This window comes from Orycteropus afer, unplaced genomic scaffold, assembly GCF_000298275.1.
Source record: "Orycteropus afer afer isolate SDZICR_OR568_19922 unplaced genomic scaffold, OryAfe1.0 scaffold00007, whole genome shotgun sequence".
Lineage (NCBI taxonomy): Eukaryota > Metazoa > Chordata > Mammalia > Tubulidentata > Orycteropodidae > Orycteropus > Orycteropus afer.
This window is the reverse complement of record NW_006921594.1, coordinates 17,011,277-17,033,776: the sequence shown is the minus strand read 5'-3', so window position 1 is coordinate 17,033,776 and position 22,500 is coordinate 17,011,277. Positions and strand designations below refer to the sequence as shown.

Here is a 22,500-nt window from a genome sequence, read left to right as displayed (position 1 = left end):
ATTCCATATGATTGCATCCTTTTACTGTCAGAGAGACTCATAACTATAATTTTAACAAAGATTTCATTGTAACATTGTTATATTTTCAATGTAAAATTACAACTGAAATAGCCATTAACTTTTACCCCTGCTATTATTGTTGTTGTCATGTGCCATGGAGTCGGACCCGACTCATAGCGACTCCTCCTTGGTTTCCAAGGCATTATCACTACGGAAGTAGATTGCCCCATCTTCCTTCCGAGGAGTGGCTGGTGGGTTTGAACCGCCAGCCTTATGGTTAGCAGTCAAGTGCTTTAGGCACTATGCTACCAGAGCTCCTATTTTTACCCCTGGTTCTATTTAAATAAGACTATGCCTCTATAATTTATAAAAATCAATAGATAACATGTAACTTTCCACTATTCTGGAGAAAACCCAGACCAGATGATCACTCAGTCAGCCAACTGCTGAAGGCATCTCTTCTGTCAGAGGCAGCTCTATATTAAAAAGTCTCATTATTTTGTTGTGGTTCAGTCCCACTTTTCTGAGTTTTGGCTGTCTTTCAGGATTAACTAGTAAATACAGATCCTCAGGACAGCCTTTCCCACCTAAATTGTCAAAGATCACTTAGTACTGACATTCACACAAAGCTCTCGAGGCAGCCCCAAAAACAGTCCCCATGGCTTACACTCTGGCTGTACTTTTGCAGGGCTAACTCCCTCACACAATTCAAGTCTGTCAATAACGATACTCTCAGAGGTCTTCCCTTGGCCACTTTCAATAAAAAACCATCCCCTTCACTCAGTGTCCTGTTTTATTTTCTTGATTTACTTTTCTTCATCGCATTTATTACTCCCTAATATATTCCTTTGTTTGATGGTTACCTCCTCCCAACAGAGTGTCAGCTCCACCAGGGCAAAGATTTTGCTTTGTCCTTGTTGACTCCCCAGTGCCTTGAGCATTGCTTCACACAGAAGAAGACACCAATGAATACTTGTTCAATGGATGAAGTATTTCCTAGTTGTTGTTTCTCTCCCTCCCCCACTAAGACTCTAGGAAGACAGTCTTTCTGATATGTTGTCGTTTCTGTGTGCCTTCAGTTTGATTCTGACTCATTGAGACCTATAGGACAGAGTAGAACTGTCCCATTGGGTCCCTAGGCTTTAATTCTTTACAGAAGCAGATCACCAAGTCTTCTCTCCTGTGGGGTTGCTGGTAGGTTCAAACCGCCCACCTTTTGGTTAGCAGCTGAACATTTCGCTATTGTGCCACATGGGCTGCTTTTGGATATACAATACTATAATAGTAATGTAATAAGGAAGGTTGGGCAATCTACTTCCATCGTGATACCACCTCAGACACCCAAGGAGGGTCAGAGTTGGATCTGACTTGACGGCAGTAAGTTCGGTTTTGGTTTTGTCGTGGTATTATATATACTGCACTCTTTAGTAGCACCTTTTCAGCAGGATAGGAAGATGGTGGTACCTATAGCCTCTGTCCATCAACATAGAGGTAGACACTCTTTAGAAAGAGTCAGAGGGGCAGCACATTCTTACCTCTAAGGCTGTCACTGAGCTCTGGTAGCATGGTGCCTAAGGCATTGGACTGCTAACCAGAAGGCTGGCGGTTCAAACACACCAGCCACTCCTCAGAAGGAAGACTGGGCACTCTACTTCCATAGTGATACTGCCTTGAAACCCAAGGAGGGGTCACTATGAGTCAAATTGACTTGATGGCAGTGAGGTTTTTTTTAAGGCTGGTACCGAGGACTCTGTGTAAGAACATCACATGGTTCAACATTAGCAATTCTGTACCTCTATTTAATATTTCTCCCCGGGGATAATAATAATAATAATAATAATAAAAGCTAAAAGCATAAATGAACTACAATTGGTTGAATAAAGATATGGCAATTACTTTAGTATTTCTTGTGGAGCTGCCTTCACTGAAACACACTACAAAAAAACATATGTTTAGACAAAATATATTCCCAGGTAGCTCATGATTCATCATTATTATTATTTTTGTTAGTAGGCATTAAGTCAATTTTGACTCATGGCAACCCCATGCATGAAGAGCAGAACTGCTTGACAGGGTTTTTTCAAGGATGTGACCTTTCAGAAGCAGATGGTCAGGCCTGTCTCCCAAAGTGGCTCTGAGTAAGTTCGAACAGCAAATCTTTTGGCCACTAGTAGTGCTCTTAACTGTTTGTGCCACCTAGAGACCATTCCCTGCCATAGCCCTTTCTATATGTTGTTGTTGTTGTTATGTGCCGTCGAGTCGGCCCTGACTCATAGCGACCCCTCCTTGGGTTTCCGAGGCAGTATCACTACGGAAGTAGGATTGCCCAACCTTCCTTCCGAGGAGTGGCTGGTGGGTTTGAACCGCCAGCCGTCTGGTTAGCAGGCAAGTGTCTTAGCCACTATGCTACCAGAGCTCCCTTCTATATGTTACTGATAGTCTAATAGCTAATACTGACTCTCTAATAGTCCTTCTTTTCATATAGACTGTAGGCTTTGGGAGGGCAAAGGTTAAATCTGTCTTGCTTACCTTGGTATCTACAGTGCCTAGCAGGGGAGCAGCAGATGTCCATTGAATGAATGAAGAAATGAATGAGTAAGTGAAATAACCCGATTATATTAAACTTCCTTAAAACAAGTACCCTATGGCCCTGAGACTGGAAGATAGATGTTGCCCAGCTACCAATGCCAACCACTCAGAAAGGCGTCAAAACTGGAGATCCTGAATAAAGTGGGAGGAAAAATGTGGAATAAAATTAAAAAAACACAAAAATGACCACAACTACTGGTCAGATAGAGACTGATGAAACACCCAATACTATGGCCCAGGTTACCCTTTGGGCCTGGAATTGGACTTACTCCCATGGGTTTGCTCTCAGCCAGACAGCAGAAAGGCTTATGGGCTGTACACTTACCCTAGGAAGATGCACACCTGAGAAAGGTGAACCATGAGAGATCAGAAGGGTGACATTTGCAAAGGGGGAAGCTAGACAGACAGCAATGCACAGGAAGGATACAGGGAAGGGGTAACTACAAGGTAGAGGTGGAAGGAAAGCTATTCCACTGTGGGAATTATAATCAGTGCTGTGAAACAAAACGTATTAACTGTTGAACATAAAATGAATCTGCTTTATAAATCTGCACCCAAATCATAGTGGAAAATTTAAACATAATTAAATACCTGGAAAAAAAAAAAAGAGGTACCCTAATTGATGCAAGTGTGTATCAAACAAAGGTGGTGCACCATATGATGACGGTGGTCCTGGTGGTGCTGTGAGGACTTCACCCACTGCTGAAGTCCTAAACCCTAGCCTCATCTTCAGTTAACACACATATAAATATGTGTGTATATATTTTAGGGGATCTTTCAAATTAGACTTTCAAGTCCCTTGTGGGGCAAAAAAAAAAAAAAAGAAAAACACTCTGATACATTAAATGATTATTTCTAAGCCTGAAAAAAATAATCTAATAAATATAGAAAAATATATATAAATTATGATTTATAAATGTTTACAATTCTTAAGACATGGGAAGTATTTTTATGATGTAAAATTTTGACAATTATACAAACTACATATACAGAATAAGCTGGTCTCTCCACGTAAAAACAAATATACAGACCCATGGCTTGCACTCTGGCTGTCCATTATGTATTTGTATAATGAAAAGAGTGGAAGGCATCAAAAGTATATGGTGATGATCTGTGTGGGACATGAATGTGGAAAATACTTTTTTTCCTTATGCTTTTCAGTATTGACCTTAATATACTTTTTCATGATTCATTATTATTACCCAGTTCCAGGATGTAGGAGCATGGTAGGAAGACACTTAGGAGATAATGAAGATGAATCCTCTCACTTCACAAGAAGTTGCTGGGGGTCCAGACAGGCTCCATCACTTATATAAGGTTATGTGGCAAGTTTGGTTGGCCAAGAGGAGACTAGATGGTCTGACTCCCAATCCAATACTCTCTTCCTTCCCCCATTCACATCAACACAAAAATTATTTGTCAATAAATATAAGTCATGAAAGCATGTAAACAGTGTATAATATTCTGAATGTAAAAAAAATCACGATTTAAAATATCTATATGCAATAAGAGTATTAGTTTGTATAAATTATTAATTGAAAGCTGGAACACTAGCTGCAGCAGTATGTTAGAATCTCCGTGGGCCTTAAACACAACTACTGAGACAGTAGCAATGGAATATTAATAAATAGAGAAAGGTGACAGGATACTACGATTGGTACTTGGAAAGGAAAAGTAGAGGCTACTTGCAGAAGAGTGTGAATATAAGTAAATGACAATAAGCTTATCATCAGAATGTACACATGTATGTATCAACATAATATATATACATGTGATGCTTAATTCCAACATATTTAATGTAGACAGAAGCTGATTTACCCCAAGCTGATGAAGCTTAAGCTCTGGAGTCCCTCACTTGTATGATAACCTTCCAGGGCCCTGTGAGGAGCCCTCATAAAGTATTCACATGACCATGTTTTGTAACACTTGCAATTGGTTAAGACCACTGCATCTCCATTACGCCTTTCCCTCCGCACTCTACCACATGTCAGGTGGTACTGGAGTGGCCATGGTTGCTTTGGGGATCCAAGTAGGGGGAAGCTTGAGATGAAGATACATTTACTTCGGATTTAGTGTGATATGGTTATGTGATTCATAGGTCACTTCTGTTTGAGAATGTACCATTATCAGCATAGGATGAGTTTCTAGGAGCACTCCTATGGCAGGCACACTATGCTGAATCACTTGCATCATAACTCAAGGATCATGATGACAAACTGTTTAATGAATGACATCAATTCAAAGAATAGCTCAGATTAGTCACTGAGCAAAGAAAGTTAAGATGCCTTGACATCTTACAAATCACATTGCAAGCACAACGCAACACACTGCCGTTGAGTCGGATCCAAGTCATAGAGACCCCTCCTTGGGTTTCTGAGGCAGTATCTCTACAGAAGTAGATTGCCTAACCTTCCTTCTGAAGGGTGGCTCATGGGTTTGAACCTCCAGCCTTCTGGTTAGCAGTCAACGGATAAAAGAAATGAGATAGATATTTTTTCCAACTTCATAATGATCCTAAAAATTTATATGACATTATCAGTAAGGACAGGTGAAGGTAAACTATTAATAATAATAAACTAATTCAGATCCACCAAGCTAGCTGTTCTTTTTAGGTGCCACTGAGTCAGCTCTGACTCAAAGTGACCACTGATACAACAGAAGGAAGTAGTGCCTGGTCCCGTGCCATCCTCACAATATTCGCTTTGCTTGAGCCGATCATTGTAGTCACTGTGTCACTCCATCTTGTTGAGGGTCTTTCCCCTTTTCACTGACTCTCCACTTTACCAAGCATGATATCCTTCTCCAGGGAACAGTCTCTTCTGACAACTTGACCAGAGTAGGTGAGATGAAGTCTGGCCATTCTCACTTAAGGAGCATTCTGGATGCACTTTTTCCTGGATAGATTTATTTGTTCTTCTGGCAGTCTATAGAATTTTTGGTATTTTTTGCCTACACCACAATACAAAGCCATCAACTCTTCTTCAGTCTTCCTTATGCCCTGTCCATCTGTCACATGCATAAGAGGAAACTGAAAATACCATGGCTTGGATTAGACACACCTTGGTCTTCAAAACGACATGTTTGCTGTTTACCACTATAACAAGGTCTTTTGCAGCAGATTTGCTCAATGCAATATGATGTCGGATTTCTTGACTGCTGCTTCCATGGGTGTGGATTGTGGTTCCATGTAAAATGAAATCCTTGACAACTCCAATCTTTTCTGCATTTATTGTGAAGCTGCTTATTGGTCCAGTTGTGAGTAATTGTGTTTTCTTTATGTTGAGGTGTAATCCATACTGATGATTGTAGTCTTTGATCTTTATCAGTGACTGCTTCAAGTTCTCTTCACTTTCAGCAAGCAAGGTTGTGTCATCTGCATATTGCGGGTTGTTAACCAGTCTCTTCCTTCCAAGCCAGAGGTAGACTAAATTATTTTTCTATTTTCTCTATACAAAATATTACAAAATCATTGTCACATGAGGAGGCAATTTAAGACTATGCAGGCAAAAATTGTACAAAAAAGTACTATTATTATATATTCTTACTAAAGTAAGAATATATAGGATATTCTACACAATTAAGAAATTATGTTATGTTGTAGATGTTGTAAAGCTGTGGTATTGTCAGCTGCTAAACACGTGCGACTTGTTATTTCTTTACTCATTCTAAATAAATATTCACAGTTTACCTAATTTTGAATGTGCAACTTTATGTCTTTTTCTTAAAGACACCCTCATCCCTGCCCCAATTACATAAGCATCAGGCCCACAGTACCTGGACACACACCTTTAGACAGCGTGCTTTATATGTGTGTTCCTGTATTTCATGAGTGTCTTAACGCACAGGTCACAAAAGACAGGATTTCATATTTCATTTTTCATTTTGCTTAACATGGCACAATAGAGTAACAAATGCATTTTGACAACAGGACAACAATAAAGAGAAAGAATTTCTGATTTTTAAATAATTTTTCTTCTCTATTATTTAAGTCTGGTTTGGCATAATTAAAATATCTTATAAGGAAATGGATCACATTACAATTAAATTAGAATTAATGAAGTGACTTTTAAGTAACTGCTTACACAAAAAGCATGTTGTTCATTTTTGGACCATGTTGGAGATTAACCAGAATGAAACCTACATTGATACTTGTGAAGATCGTGGGCTCAACAAAAGCCAAAGAGAACCTATTACTTCTGAGACTCACTTATCTGAGTGTTTCTGGTAGCCAAGAGAATTCTGAAGGGCATTTATAGTTTACAATGTCAACAATATACAAGCATATAAATAAGTAGCAAAATTATGTGCTAATCAAATGAAGCCCATATTAAGCATACTGAAACATGTTCATTGTGCTTATTTACGACAGATACATGCATGAAGGGGAACACACAACTTCGGGAGATTTCCAAAAGTCAGAAATAAACTTCTTTCAAAGAACTGCTTGATTTGACATGGAATTAAGGTCACTTAGAAAACAGTAATAGTAGTAATTTCTTCCATTAATAATTAAAGAATTATTTCCTTCTTTGCATCAATAGCTATGCAGGTCTATAATTCCTTCCATTCAAACAAATAAATTAATTAACAGATTTCAGAAAGGTAATATGGCACATACACTATATATTATGCAATATCACCAGCAAGATCTGGGACAAATCTGTATAATCAAACATATTAGTATTTCTGCAGTGAAATGCATGAAGATTCACATAATTAGTATAAATAAAGATTGTAAATAGCCTCGAATCATTCCAAGTCAGGTCCTGCTGCTAAATGAATTCAGGTCATGTCAGGCATTACCATCACATAAGTTAAAAACAAGATTTTTTAAAAAAAACAGATTTTCCAAGATTTTTGGAATTTGGAATTATAGATTAGGGATTGTGAGCCTGTACCTCTATTTTTTTTCACTTTTATTTCTCTATCCTTTTATAGTAGAAGGATAAATCACTTGGTTTTTAATCTCTCAAGGCCTGGGTAGTTTTATTTTTATTTGGTTATGTCCTTTTCCACCAAGCCCAAGACTTTTCACAGTAATTCAGAGCAGAAACAATAGAAGGAGCTACTGTCCTCTTGGGGATCGGTAGTGGTTGCCTGGAGCAGCCTCCCTCTCCAAAGGTCTGCCTTAAAAACAAGCTGCCTTTTCAAATGTAGCACAGAGCCACAGAGGAGGAAAGAACTGATCTCACAGAATTTATAGATAGCGAAAGCACTGCCAGAAATAGGCCTCGAGATAGCAAAACAGGGTCCATAAATACTGAAGGCTCGAGGAGTGTCTGGACAGAGCACTGCTGAGGATTCTTGTAACACAAGTGCAGCTGCTGCCATTACTCACCTCTTAGACCTCAGAGACAAGCGAGGCTCTGAGAGTAGCATGTAAACAAGCTCATCTGATATAGAAAGATCATAAAAGTATGAAATGGATGTAATCTGGCTACTTAGAACTTTCGGCTATGACTGGCACAAATCTTAGCACCATCAACACATGCTTTCATCTTTTCAAGGTAGATAAATGGAAGACAGGATCATTAACTTGAGATTGTAGTGAATGAAAAGAAGAGATGAATGGGGAACTTTCAGAGAAGCTTTTAAAGAGCTAGACACTTAGATTTCACATGTTACTCTAGGCGGGAGCCTTCAAGAAAGGGACTTGCCTCATGCTATGTTTAAATGTGATGAGCAACATGAAGATATTGGTAAAATATACAGTCCTGGCAATTACCTATGTTTTATGCTAATAGTGATTTTTGAGGACAATATTATTCATTGGGGAAAAAATACTTCCACTGTGGCCAAAAGCAATAAGAAACACAGTAAAAACCTATCTGCTACTTCACAATTCAAAAACTCTGCCCCAAGCAAATCATGGAGCATTATTATCCAGATGAGCAATATTTGTATAATTTTACAAACTTTTGTTTGAATATTATATTGGAGGCAGCTGTGCATGTCTATTCTTCCAATAACAACAATAATGTAGAACAAGGATTACACTGCATTCAGATTTTTATTTCTTTCTTTACTGAGTCAGGCAGAAAAATCCTTAGACTATTAGCTCTATTGGCCCCGACTTCAAAATCATTTACTGTATATAGAGAAATATCTTAATAATATGGTAGTAAGTCTGGAAGAACTACCATCTGAACAGGACTCTCAGTTTTAAGTGCATAATGTTCTAATTTCCAGAATAACTGGCTCAATATGTTTCTTAGTTTTCATGTTTCTTTTGTTCCTCTTCTGGTACAATAACCTACACTTTATAAGATTTTATGTATCTGTGTATATTGTTTGCAGTGTGGCTTGTCCATTAGTGTCATTAATTTGTAAATTTTATAAAATATAAACATAAGTTGGTTCTTTAGTGGTGAGCTAGCTTCTTGCCTGATACTCTTCATCCAAAATGTACTGCCATCAAGTCAATTCTGACTCACAGTGATCCCCAATGGGTTTCCAACACTGTATATCTCTATGGAAATAGATTGCCTCATCTTCCTCCCACTGAGCAGCTGGTGGATTTGAACTGCCAACCTTCTGGTTAGCAGCCAGATACCTTACCCACTACAATGCCAGTATCCTTGATACTTTTCATAGCAAATTGTTATTGCTGTTATTACCTTTCTGTACCTCAATTATCCACAGAATACTTTGGAATGCAGAGTTCCAAGTACAGCTCAGGGAATCAAATCCACACGGGGAGATGAGAATTTTTCTCTAACTTAGCTACTTTATCGATGCTCAGACCACACACACACAAAAATAAATGCATGAGGCATTGCTAAATGGGGATAGCTGTTCTTTGCTGAGCCAAGAGTCTCACCCAGCTCCTGTGAGGCTTGTTTTTTGCTCTTGTCCTCAAGTCTGATCATGCTTACACATCCTGACCTGCATGGCTGCTTTTGGCTCTCATGAAATACAGGCTAAATTCACCTTTCCTGTGGCCATACAGAAAGATGGCAGCTCATGCTTGCTTGCAGCTCAGGGGCTATAGCCACGGGACAGCAGTTTGATTCATGGGTAAGAAGCAGGGGAGGGAAAAATGGGTACTGTATTGGATAATGCTTTGTGGCAGTCCAGGCGGGAAGCGTCCTGGGGCTTCTCAGTCTCAGATGACAGGGATGGGAATTGTGACTGAAAGGAGCCCTCAGATATTACTTTAATTAAGAACAGTTCCATTCCACATGAGAGGAAATTCCCAAATTACTCTCGGATCTGTCAAGAGTAAATGAATTCAATTTTGTTATAACATGATGAACAAAGTTGAGATAAATCATTCTTTTTATTAGTGGAAATTGCCAGTTCAGAGGAATGAATATATCCAAAGTCATTGGTCTGCCCAAATTATCAATAAAGCAATTATTTGAGTATGGAAATCAACAGTTATGCTTACAACTCTGCTGCCCATCAAAAAATACTCATAGGAGGAATTTAGCATATTTTCAACTGAAGAATGTATTTCAAGGACAGTGTTGTAAGATGAATCATTTTTAAGGAAGTAAAATTTCCATTTCAGATGTCTATTAAAACTGATGTTAAGGGTTAAAAGAGGTCAAATACAATAAAAGGGGTCAAAAGAGATTAAATACAATAAAAATCCTCAGACATACTCTGTACTTATACTAAAAAAAATACTCTTTAAACGTGAAAGCCTTCTTTCACAAAATACTGAAAAAGAGCCACATTTTAAAAAGCAACCTTTCTCTACCTCCTGTTTTATGTTTGCTTATTTTAAAAAGAAGCTAGTAATGATTATTTCTATTTTGACAGACTTTATTAGGAAACAGGTCATTGGATTTGCCAACTTTTCTTTCTGGAGAAATTTGACAGCATGTGATTTATTGTACTTAATATTTCGTCCTTAGTCACTTCCCTGGCTGAAATTTTCAAATCTCATTAGGTGATTTCTCTCAGTTTATGGCAGATGGACAGTGACCACAGGACATAAACTGAACAGCTGTCCTCCTCCCCTTTTGCACTTTTCTCCCTTCTAGTCCCATCCCTATCCCCTCTCTCCTAAACTATTTTTATTTCTTCGTTTCATTGTCATTGCTCTCGTAATGGAGAGAGAAGACTGATTCTTTTCCAATTTACAGAATGCCTGTGTCATCTTTAACCATTTCCACCCTTTTATAAGTTTCCTGGCAAGCCCACCAAGTAAAGCTTTCACCAGCACCTACATGAGAGCATCACAAGGCAGTAAAGTGCAAAATGTGTCAGGCTTTGCCAGATTACCTGCCAGGAAGTCCTCCTTTCCTCAGAGCTGAGCCATATAACCTACGCCTCAATGCTCATCCCTGGGCCATTTCCTAGGAAGATGAAGCCACACTGTAGGCAGCAGGTGCTAAGGACCTCCCCCATCTCCAGTAATCTGGAGTCTCGCATCACCACTATGGGTGTTGGTTTAGCTACGATCTTAGGTCTCAGTTCTTACAACAGCCCAGGCCTTATTCCGCTGGCAGGAAGCCACCACCCCATCTCCACTATCCCACCCTTCATTGCTATACTGACACTACAGGGTGGTATCACAACTGTTTCATGAGTCTCACTCTCAAATAGTAAAGTCTTGCCTCTGGACCTCCCTCTTCTCTGGACTTTCTAACAAGCTGCACTCTCACTCTCCTTTGAATTCCAGGGCACTGGGGTCTGCACCCCTTAATTAGCAACCAGTATGTGTACTGCCTTGCTGTTTTCTTCCCACACATGGATGTTTTTCACGTATTTTCAGCTCCCTGCAGGCTGGGGAAATATCTGACATTTTGGTTTCCCTACAGTGCATGTAGGTGCATCATGCTGTATATATCCTACATTCTCCCTTATGGAAGAGTCCTTGATCAAGAGCCCCTGATAAATTGACAAGAAAGTGGAAATTCCTGGTTTAGATTAAGTTCAAATATTATCCATGGATTTCATGCAGTATGAACCTTTACTCTTCCTTGTCTCAGCACTCAGGAGTACGTATAACGTTGAACACCAGTTCTGAAAAAGAAGTAAATCCTTTTCCTAACTTATGAGTTTAATTCAATTCAGTTAATTGTGAGCAATATTCTGCCCTACATACAAAAATGGATACTCGTACACTCTTTTGCCATCAAGGAATATCTAAGCTATAAAGGGTGAAAATAGATGTGCAGAAAAGGTCAGTGTATAAATCAAAGCAGAGGAAAGTATAGGTGTCATAAAAAAAAAAATACAGAGGAAGTGAGTGTTCAGAGAGATGAGGCTGTGGCAATTGGATGAATTTTCACAGAAGAGTGGTCCTTGAGTGAGACCACTAGGTATATGTCAATGATCAACTCCTTCTGAACCTACAGTTCAGGGCTGTCTGCCTTCTCCTATTTCAATAAATATTAGTGGAATGGATTTATGAATGAGTTATTGATACATTTATGACTGAATTATTCATATTTTTTGACTCATCAAAGTGAATGACAATATATTGAATATTTAAAAAGAGAAAAGGCATAAAGCTGACTTCCAAACTATATATTTTAATTCATATAATCTTTTCTCTACTTATCAATAGTAGTTTTAATAATTGAAAACCACAGATATTTATAATCTCAAAAATCTTTACCAGAATCTAATGCTCAGTAGCATTTTGCATCATTTCAGAATATTCCCTTGTTATTCCTTAAACTGGAACTTAAGAATTTTGGGCAAGGTAGACTTAAAATATATATAAAGTTCATATAAATTGGTCTTTTAAAGTATACATTCCCTAGAATAAATAAGTTAACTTCACAATGAAGAAGCAGGATAACATGAGTTCTACTCTGTTCTGTGTCTTTCTTCATATAAACAGAGCAGAGTTTTATTTGTATAACTAAGTAAATCAACAATATTCATGAAATTCATTAAATTTAAGTAACTTAGAAGTGTTCCATATTATAAATATTTGTTTCTTTGTGTTAATATTGATCTATGAAGATCTGAAAATCAAGTCTTAAATAAATCTTACTTCAATATATTTCAAATCCAAGAGTCTTATGCTCAAATAAAACATGCATTTAACCTTATAAAGCATACAATTTAAACTAATTTTACTATTAAACTTCTCTAAACTCGTGTGCTTGGTATGTATTTGTTTTGAGCTCAAGTCACCAGAGATTTTGTTAGTCTCTTACTTACAGATTTCTGTGTTTTCACTGTTTCATAATAAATTCCCCAAGGTCTGTCTAACTTACCAGGGAGAGTGACTCTTAAAAAAAAAAAAAAAAGAAAAAGAAAACCTAATTTAGAAATATATTTCAGTGAGTTCACAGAGAAAATGAGCAATAATTCACACCAAGGTATGGTATGGAAGATTCAATCTCTCCTCCGCTGTGTTTCCTGTTGTAAGAGTTGAGAGAAGAATTTCTCTACTGAATCAAAAACCAAAACCAAACCCACTGCCATCGGGTCAATCCCAAGTCAGAGACCCCCACAGAGTTTCTGAGGTGGTAAATCTTCTTTACAGAAGTAGATTGCCCCATCTTCTTTCTGGGGAGTGGCTGGTGGGTTTGAACTGCCAACCTTTGGGTTAGAAGTCAAATGCCTTGGGCACTCCATAATTAAGCTGTTTATGAATTAGGCTGAAGGGAAAAACTAACTGCTTTCCTTACGTTGAATGAAAGATGATACCTTATAAAAGTGGCATCTTATTCACTATATCTGTCTAAGAAAATAAATAATCCCAGATTTCAAAGCAATCTTCCAATTAATCTATAAGAGTATCTCTGTTTTTAGAGTTTTCCAATTTTTATTATTCAAATAGACTCATACAAAATAGGTAGTTCTACTATATCTGGGAGATTTGAAGCAAGCATAGTTCATAAGAGAACAATTCAGGACCAAGAACAATTTTTATAGCTTAATCTGTAAATATGAAGTATTTCGGATTTAAAACTTTTCTGTCTTAAGATGATGAAGACAAAAAAGAAACCAAAACAAAAAAATACACACACACAAAACCCCAAGCTTTTAGTATATCCATAGGTAAAATCAGAGTTTTCTTTCAGGTAATAATTGTATAAATTATGAGCAAATATATAGGTTTTAGCCTATTTCTAGTTCAATAATTGCATACTTGGACAAACACTTGGGCGTGTAATTTTGTTCACTTGCTGAACTACAAACCTAGTTTATGGGTGATTCTCGGTTTTCTTCTGGGTTATCTTTTCCATTGATTAAGTCCTCAGATCACTTCCTCTAATATCCCTGTAGGCATGAAATGTCTGCATGATACCTATTTACCACTTGGTTACATAATATTTTGATGGTTCTGTAATGGTTGCTGGTCACTCAGGCAAGAAATATTTATGAGCATCTACTTATTGCAAGTCCCTTTACTAGTCTCAGAGGATACTGTGATGGACAAGGCAGGTTTGCCTCCCAAACCAGACTATTTGTTCTTCAGGGTGTATGTTTTTAGATGCTTAACCTCTACTCCTCACTTGACTAATGAATCCTATTAATTAACTGAAGAAAGAATTGGGTGAAATTGAACAAATATATTACTTCATAAATTGTTATTGAGTGAGTCAATGAAGATTTGTATCAGAAGGGACAAGTTCATCTTTAATCCAACTGCCCAATCATCTTATTTTTTGAAAACTTTTTATTGTGATTTGGGTGAAATTTTACAAAGCAGATTCATTTGACATTCAACAGTTCGCACCCATTTTGTTTTGTGACAAATGACGGTCACATTCTCTGCAGTGTAACAGCTCAGCTCTCCCTTCCTCCCCGTGCTTAGCCTTTCCCTGTGTCCTTCTTGCCTATGCATTCCTGTCTATGCACCTTTCTTAAGAAAGAATTAGATTGAATTTCTTTATTGCTCAAGAAAGACAGAGGCCTTTTTGTAGACCTCTATTGCCTATTAAATAAAACTCCCCATCCTCTGTAGATTAACTCTCCAGATGGACACAATTTCACATGACAGTGTCCACAGCCACCCAGCCAGCCCCTCTGCTCTCGGCAGGTACTCACGTTACCCTCCTATGTCTTGCTTGTGTTCACTGTGTCTCTTCACCTGGAAAACCGTTCTTTGTCCTTCCCATTAACTCACGTTGCTGGCTTTCAGGGATTATTCTAAGAAGCCTCCCTGAATTGCTCTGCTCTGCAGGACTTAATCAGGCACTGCCACCACAAGGACCTGCACACACGCCCCATCTCTGTTTCTAACAACCTGGCAGTTCTCCAGAGGCCTCATGTTCCATACGTATCTTGTGCCTTCCACTATACCATTAAAGGCTGTAAAAGTGTTTTTTTTTTTTTTCTCTCTCTCTCTTTTTTTGTCTTAACATAGTTATTAGCTCACAATAATGCTGGACACACAGTAAATACTCAGTGAAATTTTGTTACATGAATGACAGTTACAGAGCACCAACAGCATGCCCTTTTGACCCAGACCCCTGCCTGGGAGAACAGAGTTTGGAAGCAACTGAAGATAATGGCTTGCAAGGGCATCATCTCAAATTTTTCTTGCAATCCCACAGGAAATCTAAAGGAAATGGGTAAATGGCCCTAAGGCTACAACCATAAATTCCACAAGTTAAGTCTAATGAATCAAGTGAGGATTGTACCAGATCGATGTCTCAACACAGAAATGGATATGAGATCTTTCAACAGAATGAAAAAATGATATGTTCTTCTAAGAATATCTTGGAACACTTTTCAAAATGACTTAGCTGTTGATAACTTGATAAAATTTAGGTGTCAAACCTGTCTTTTCAGGATGTTTTACCTTTAAAACTTATTTGCTTAAGATAGCCTGAATACATACATATGTATGTATGTAGGTATACATGTATACACACATACACAGACACATACACATATTTACCTGTAGAGGTACTTGAGACTCTTTTGGACAATATTTGTCATGTAATTATAAAGACTTATAAGAGCAATATGGAGATATCAGGAAAATTATTCATCTCTCCAACTGACCTTGTTGTTGTCGTTGTTGTTATGTGCCGTCGAGTCGGACCCAACTCATAGCGACCCCTCCTTGGGTTTCCGAGGCAGTATCACTACGGAAGTAGATTGCCCCATCTTCCTTCTGAGGAGTGGCTGGAGGGTTTGAACCGCCAGCCTCCTGATTAGCAGTCAAGTGCTTTAGGCACTATGCTACCAGAGCTCCTTTATATGTCCATAATTATGAAAGTAATTCACCATTGAAATAATAAAATAATTATGGAATCCTCTACAAAACTGCCTATGTAACATATGAATCATCACACTAGGCAATGAACATTTGAACATCATAAAGAACTTCCTAAGGAGTGATACTAAATCTGATGGATTTTATTTAACTACACGATTAGCACAGGTTTGGAGAATTCCACAACACACAAAGAAATAGAAATGTTGAACTGGCTACATATAGTTTTTATAATGTGCTCTTAATACAATTTTCGAATTGACTATAAATGCAGTGGCTATTTAACCATAGCTGTGAGCTCTGGTAACATAATGCCTAAGGCACTTGACTGCTAACCAGAAGGCTGGAGGTTCAAACCCACCAGCCACTCCTTGTAAGGAAGGTTGGACAATCTACTTCTGTAGTGATACCATCTTGGAAACCCAAGGAGTGGTCGCTATGAGTCAGATCCGACTCGATGGCAATGTGTTTGGTTTTTGTTGTTTTGGTATTTGGTTCTTGTGGGGCTTACAAAGCCCATAATGAATACACCTAATTATGACATCTCTGGAATTTGTGTGCAAGCCCCAGTCTAGCTCTCATGTGACCTATATGAAAAGAATGATGCTACTTCAAGCACTCACAATGAGACACACTAAACCATTTCTGGAGAGGTCTGCCCACTATACTGTATTTGTCACATAGCTAATGGCTTGCCATAACATTTTTGTTTCATTCCCAGGAATCTTTACACTCAAAATTCAGTAAGTAAATTCCCCAATGAAATCTCTAATACATTTCAATTTCTTTTACTATTTTCTTTCATTCTCAAACAATGGCATATTAATTTTTCACTTTTGATTATAACTGCTACTCAAAGAAAAAAATTTCAAACAGTACTATTTCATTGTAAATCTAAGATATATGTATGTGTGTGTGTTTCTCTCTTTTTCCAACTCCACCATTGTTATTCTTTCAGTCTTCTAACCCATGATTCAAATTCATACTTTAAATAACAAGCAACTCTCTGGCCTAGTGGACTGTAGGCGTGTGGCTTGTGGAAAAATCGATGGCTCTTGCTAAGTGAATGCTTGTGCCTTATCCTGAGACTTTGAGTCTGGTGCTTGTGCTGAGTTTTGGGTCGCAGGTACCAAACACTGCATTCTCTGGTTACTTTATCTGTCGGTCCTTTTTCATTAGTTTTATTGTAGGGTGAGGTTGAAAGGCAAGGAAATAGAGAATATGTGCAGGCTCTGCAGTATAAAACCTTACTACTCACAAAAACGGACTTTTTTTTTTCCTTTTAAGGAAGGACAATTTAATTTCCTACCTTGAAGTACAAGTACTAGAATGTGAGACCCAGTGCTTAAAGATAATATCTGAAATTAATATTCACTATTCTAACAAATTGAATAAATACCTGGAATACAGAAAACTAGAAAAACATGATTCAGCTTATTTTTGTAGATTGAACAGTATAATAAATCTAAACTCACTTGTTCTAGTTAAGAATTTCTAAGTAATTTACTGGTCACACTACAATTTATTTAAAAGTTGTTTTTGCAGAGCCACAACATTTAAAAAATGAACTTTGATTTTTTTTCTGATTATAAAATTATTAGAAACGTTAGAATATACTTGCAAACAGATCAAAGAAAACCGCCTCATAAAGAACCACCCTTATTTTTGTTTTTAATAATTTTTTTTCCATTCTAAATAGTCTGTAAATTGCCATTGGTAAAGTTTTCATTGTGAGGAGAAAATAACCTAAACTATAATTAGGTAGGAGCTCTGGACGCACAGCAGTTAAAGCATTGGGCTGCTAACCAAAAGGTCGATAGTTCAAACCTACCAGCTTCTCTATGGTAGAAAGATGAGGCAGTGTGCCTCCATTAAGATTATAGCCTTAGGAACCCTATGGGACAGTTCCATTCTGTCCTATAGTCCCACTATGAGTCAGAACTGACTTGATGGCAGTGTCCTTGGTTTTGGTTTTATAAATGGGTAGATTCACACAGAATCTGAAATGGGATATGCCAACAAAATAAAGTGACATAAAGTACATGACTTGAAAAATACTCTCAGGTATAATCAACCACAGTGAGCTCCTGACTACGAGAACTTGGACTTGCAATTTGGGATAGTGGCTACTGAGAAAAAATCCTTTTGCTAATGGTAGACTCCCAAAGATATCAGGGTAAAAATGGTGAAGACTAGAGGATGCTGTCCACACCATCTAGGAGCTCAGCTACCAGAATGCTACAGATCTTCATATCATGGGGAGAGGTCATAAGGAAGTTTCTAGATTACAGGACCAGGATCAATAAAGCTAGACCCCATCTAGAAGACAATATGTTTCTTACTCTGGAACATTCCTTTTGAAATCTTACACAAGTTTCAATCTGAGCAAAACATTCTGCTGTAACAGAATAACATAATACAAAATCTACATGTAAATCATTTTAAGATATTTTGGATTATCTGTAACATTTTTAATACCACTTGCTATTAGCAAGAAATGAAAACACAATGTACAATTTTTGAAAACATGAATTCACTTTTCAAATGTTTTAAATAATTTATTGCAAAATTAAGATTTACTCTTCTCTAAATATAAAAAGCATTTGGCTCTATAATCCTGATTGTACATTATGATTATAACAAACATTTCCGAGATAAATTGCTGAAACTGCTAAAAACACTTACCAATGGAAAACTGGAGAACAGAGGCTGTTGTTGTATTAAGGCTTGTGGTAATCTAGAAAAACAAATATACAAAAATAAGATAAGATAGAGAGGAAAGGAAAGAGATTGGAGAAAGTTTTGGGGGATGGCAGTAAAAAGGAGAGGAAAGAAGGGCTATAGTAACAGCTGAATCTGTTCGTTTGTTAGTTTATTTTTTATCAGTGTCTAAACACAGATATGTTTCATGTTTCCCTGTGGGGAGCAAAGCTCTGATTTAAAGGTATTTAACACAGTCTTCTCCTCCTGCTCCTCTCCACCCTGGGATCCAAAGAGATTGTCATGAAAAGGCTACCAAACAAAAATTTGGAGATAAAGCTTAAGTGGCAGAGAAGAAAAATATTTTGAAAAGTAAACAGAATTATGAGATGAAAAAGGGTGTAGTGTTTCTTTTGAGGTTGAAAATGTTCTAAAATTGCTCTGAAAATATTCAATGAATACACTGAAAACCAATGAATTGTACACCTCAAATCAGTGAATTGTAAAGTATAAGGATTGTTTCTTAATAAATCTATTACCAAAAATACAGGCTTATGGACCTAAAAATATCTTTCCAATACATTTCTTAAATTTTTTTCTTTTGTTTTAAGAAGAGTTATGCTTAAACATTTCCCCCCTTCTAAAGAAGAATGGCACCTTATTTAATTTTATATATACATGTTTTTCCTTTATTACTGGGGAGCATGACTTCAACTCATACAAGCTCAAACGAGATGAGAATTAAAGGCTTTCACCTTCAGCAATTCTCTGTTGAGTCCCAGAACTCCTCATTCTAAATTATGGGATGCTTCACATGATTCTATCCTATCAAATAGAAAGTGATGTATCATTGATATTATGTTTGCAGTGGAAGAAGCAGTAGGTTATATTCTTGTTGCTTCTTATATGTCTAAATAACATGTTTAGGTATCCCTGTACTTTGTTAGCCCCCATATGATAGAGTCTACAACTACCGAAGGGTCAATTCAGCTAAGTTCTTGAATTGGCCATGGGAGCGAGAGACTTATTGCTCTACATCCATTGGATAAATTCTACCTACAACCAACTCAATCACCACTGGATCAATGACAGATGGTGGCTTATGCCTTCCTAGTCTGCTCTCAGCTTCTCTGCACAATCAGTGATCAGATATTCATGCCAACACTCCCACCTTCTACCAATATACCCAGAGACAAGGGGTGACCACTCTAGTGGTGCCAAAGTAGCAAAGATGGTAATATGCCCACGCTTGTGGCCAGATATATTAAAACAAAATAAAACAAAACAGCCGGGTGAAGCAAGCCAACATACAATCTATAAATTAACATAATAACACTACAGTATCTTGGAGAAAACAGACAACTTCAAATCACATACACACACACACACACACACACACACAAACACACACAAACAGGATAAGATGTCTCAAACAAGTAACCAAAATACAAGGCCAGAAAATCTCCCACAGGAAGAAATGCTATTGAAACTACCTTATAAGGAATTCAAAAGAATTATATTTAGGTACCTTCCACAGACTGAGAGAAAGTTCAAGGAAACCACAGACAAAATCAAGAAACACACAGACAAAACTGAAGAAAAAATTGAATGAAGAAAATCTAAGAATTATATGGGAAATCGCCAAGAGCAATAATTTATGTCTTGTCAGAATCCTAGAATAAAGACCAAAAAAAAGCACTAAGAAAATTGTGGAGGATTTTTTGGAAGAAAACTTAGTATCATGAAAGATGGGAAAAATACATTCAAGAGGTGATATAAACCCCAAATAGGGTAAAGCCCAAAAGAAAATCACCAACACATCATAATAAAACTTTCCAAAACCAAAAACAAAGAAAGATTCTGAAAACAGCTCAGGGGAAACAAAAAATTGCCTACAAAGGAGAAACAATAAGACTGAGCTCTGATTTATCAGCAGAAACTATATAGGCAAAAAGGAAATGGAATGACATACATAAAACCTTGAAAGAACAAAATTGCCAATGAAGAATTATATAGCCATCAAAACTGTTCCTCAAATATGAATGTGAAATTAGGACATTCCCATATGAACAGAAATTAAGGGAATTTATAAAAACCAGACACATCTTATAAGAAATGCTAATGGTAGTCCTTCAGACACAGAGCCAAAATGATAGATAACAATCAGAGATTAAGAAACACAACATCACCCAGAAATCAACCCAGATATAGAAGTATTAAAAATTATAAAAACCTACGAGACTGAAAATAGGGAACAAGATTTGTCAACTTGTAAAAGATGATAACTACAAAGCAAAAAGAGGTAATAAATGATATAATTACAGACCTTCCAAATGGAGAGGAAGTCAAGATGATATCAAGATAGAATGGACTGTTTTAAAATTAGGAAGATAATAATAAATTATGGGGTTACTTCAAAGAAAATTAAGAAAACTTCTCACTAAAACAAACAAAAAAGAAAATCACAAAGTCTCAAGTAAACACTAAAAAAATAGCAATGAAGGAAATTATTTTTTAAAAAGTCCATAAACAAAATGAACTCAGCATCAAAAAATATACTGAACAAAGAAACCATAAACACCACACATAGACCAATCTCCCCTGCCAACAAATCCCAGCAAAATGACAGCAGAAAATTTATACCTATTGCTAATTACTCTGAATGTAAATGGACTAAATGCACCAGTCAAAAGACAGACAGTAGAAGAATGGATAAGAAAACATGACCCATAAATATGTTGTCTATAAGAGACGCACTTCAGACACAAAGACAAAAATAAGCTAAAAATCAAAGGATGGAAAAGCATATAATAAGCAAAAAGCAACCAAAAACGAGCAAGAGTTGTTGTTGTTATGTGCTGTCAAGTCGGACCCAACTCATAGTGACCCCTTCTTGAGTTTCTGAGGTGGTATCATTATGGAAGTAAATCACCCAACCTTCCTTCTGAGGAGTGGCTGGTAGGTCTGAATGCCAGCCTTCTGGTTAGCAGTAAAGTGCCTGAGGAACTACACTACCATATTAATTTCTCATGAAACAGACATTAATGCAAAAAAACTGCAAAAGAGATAAGAAGGACATTATATAATGATTTAAGGATCAATACAAGAAGAGGACATAACTACTATAAATATCAATGCACCCAATGAAAGAGCCCCAAAATGCATAAACCAACTTTAACAGAAATAGAAAACTCAACAATAATTGTTGAAGACTTTAATATATCACTTTTGATGAAAGACAGAACAACTAAAGAGAATCTCAACAAAGATACAGAAGATTTAAACTATGCAATCAACCAACTTGACATTATAGATGTATATAGAATACTCCACCTGACAACAGTGCAACATATATTCTTTTCCTGGGCACATGGAACATTTCCAGAATAAAACATATGTCAGACCATAAAGCTAGTGTCAGTAAATTTTAAAACATCAAAATACTACAAAGCATATTCTCATATCCCAATGCTATAAAATGAGAAATCAACAACAGGAAGATCAAGGAGAAAAGCAAATACATGGAAACTGCATAACACCCTGCTTAAGAAATGTTGAGTAATGAAGAAATGAAATTAAAAGTTCATGAATCAAATGGGAATGAAAAAACAACATACAAAAATCTTTGGGACACAGCAAATGCCGTACTCAGAGAACAATTTTTATAGCCATAAATTCACACATCAAAAAAGAATAAAGAATCAAATTAACACCTTAGCCCAATATCCCTAACATTTAGAAAAAAACCCTTCATTCACCAGAGGAAAGCAAATAATATACATTTGAGCAGGAATAAATGAAACAGAAAACTGAGAAACTACACGAAGAATCAAAAAGTAGAAGTTGATTGCTTGAAAGGATTAATAAAACTGACAGACCACTGGCAAATTTAACAAAGGAAAAGAAGATAGAAATAACATGAATAAGAAATGAAATTGGCAGTGTCACAAAAGAATCAACTGAAATTAAAAAGGATAATAACAGAATACTTTGAAGAACTGGGAGCTCTGTCTCCTCGTCAAGAAGAAAGAAGAAAACCAAAATTAATGGAAACAATCAGTCCTAGC

At 37.0% G+C, this 22,500-nt stretch overlaps 1 protein-coding gene across 1 annotated transcript in view; it reads right to left on the bottom strand.

Annotated features, from left to right (window-relative positions):
* The window catches only part of RELN (reelin), a 710,657-nt gene that overhangs the window by 313,319 nt on the left and 374,838 nt on the right, over positions 1 to 22,500 (bottom strand). The window contains exon 8 of the mRNA XM_007944540.1: positions 18,419 to 18,470. Within this exon, the coding sequence (XP_007942731.1) occupies positions 18,419 to 18,470 (52 nt within the window). The remainder of the gene's footprint in view (positions 1 to 18,418; positions 18,471 to 22,500) is intronic.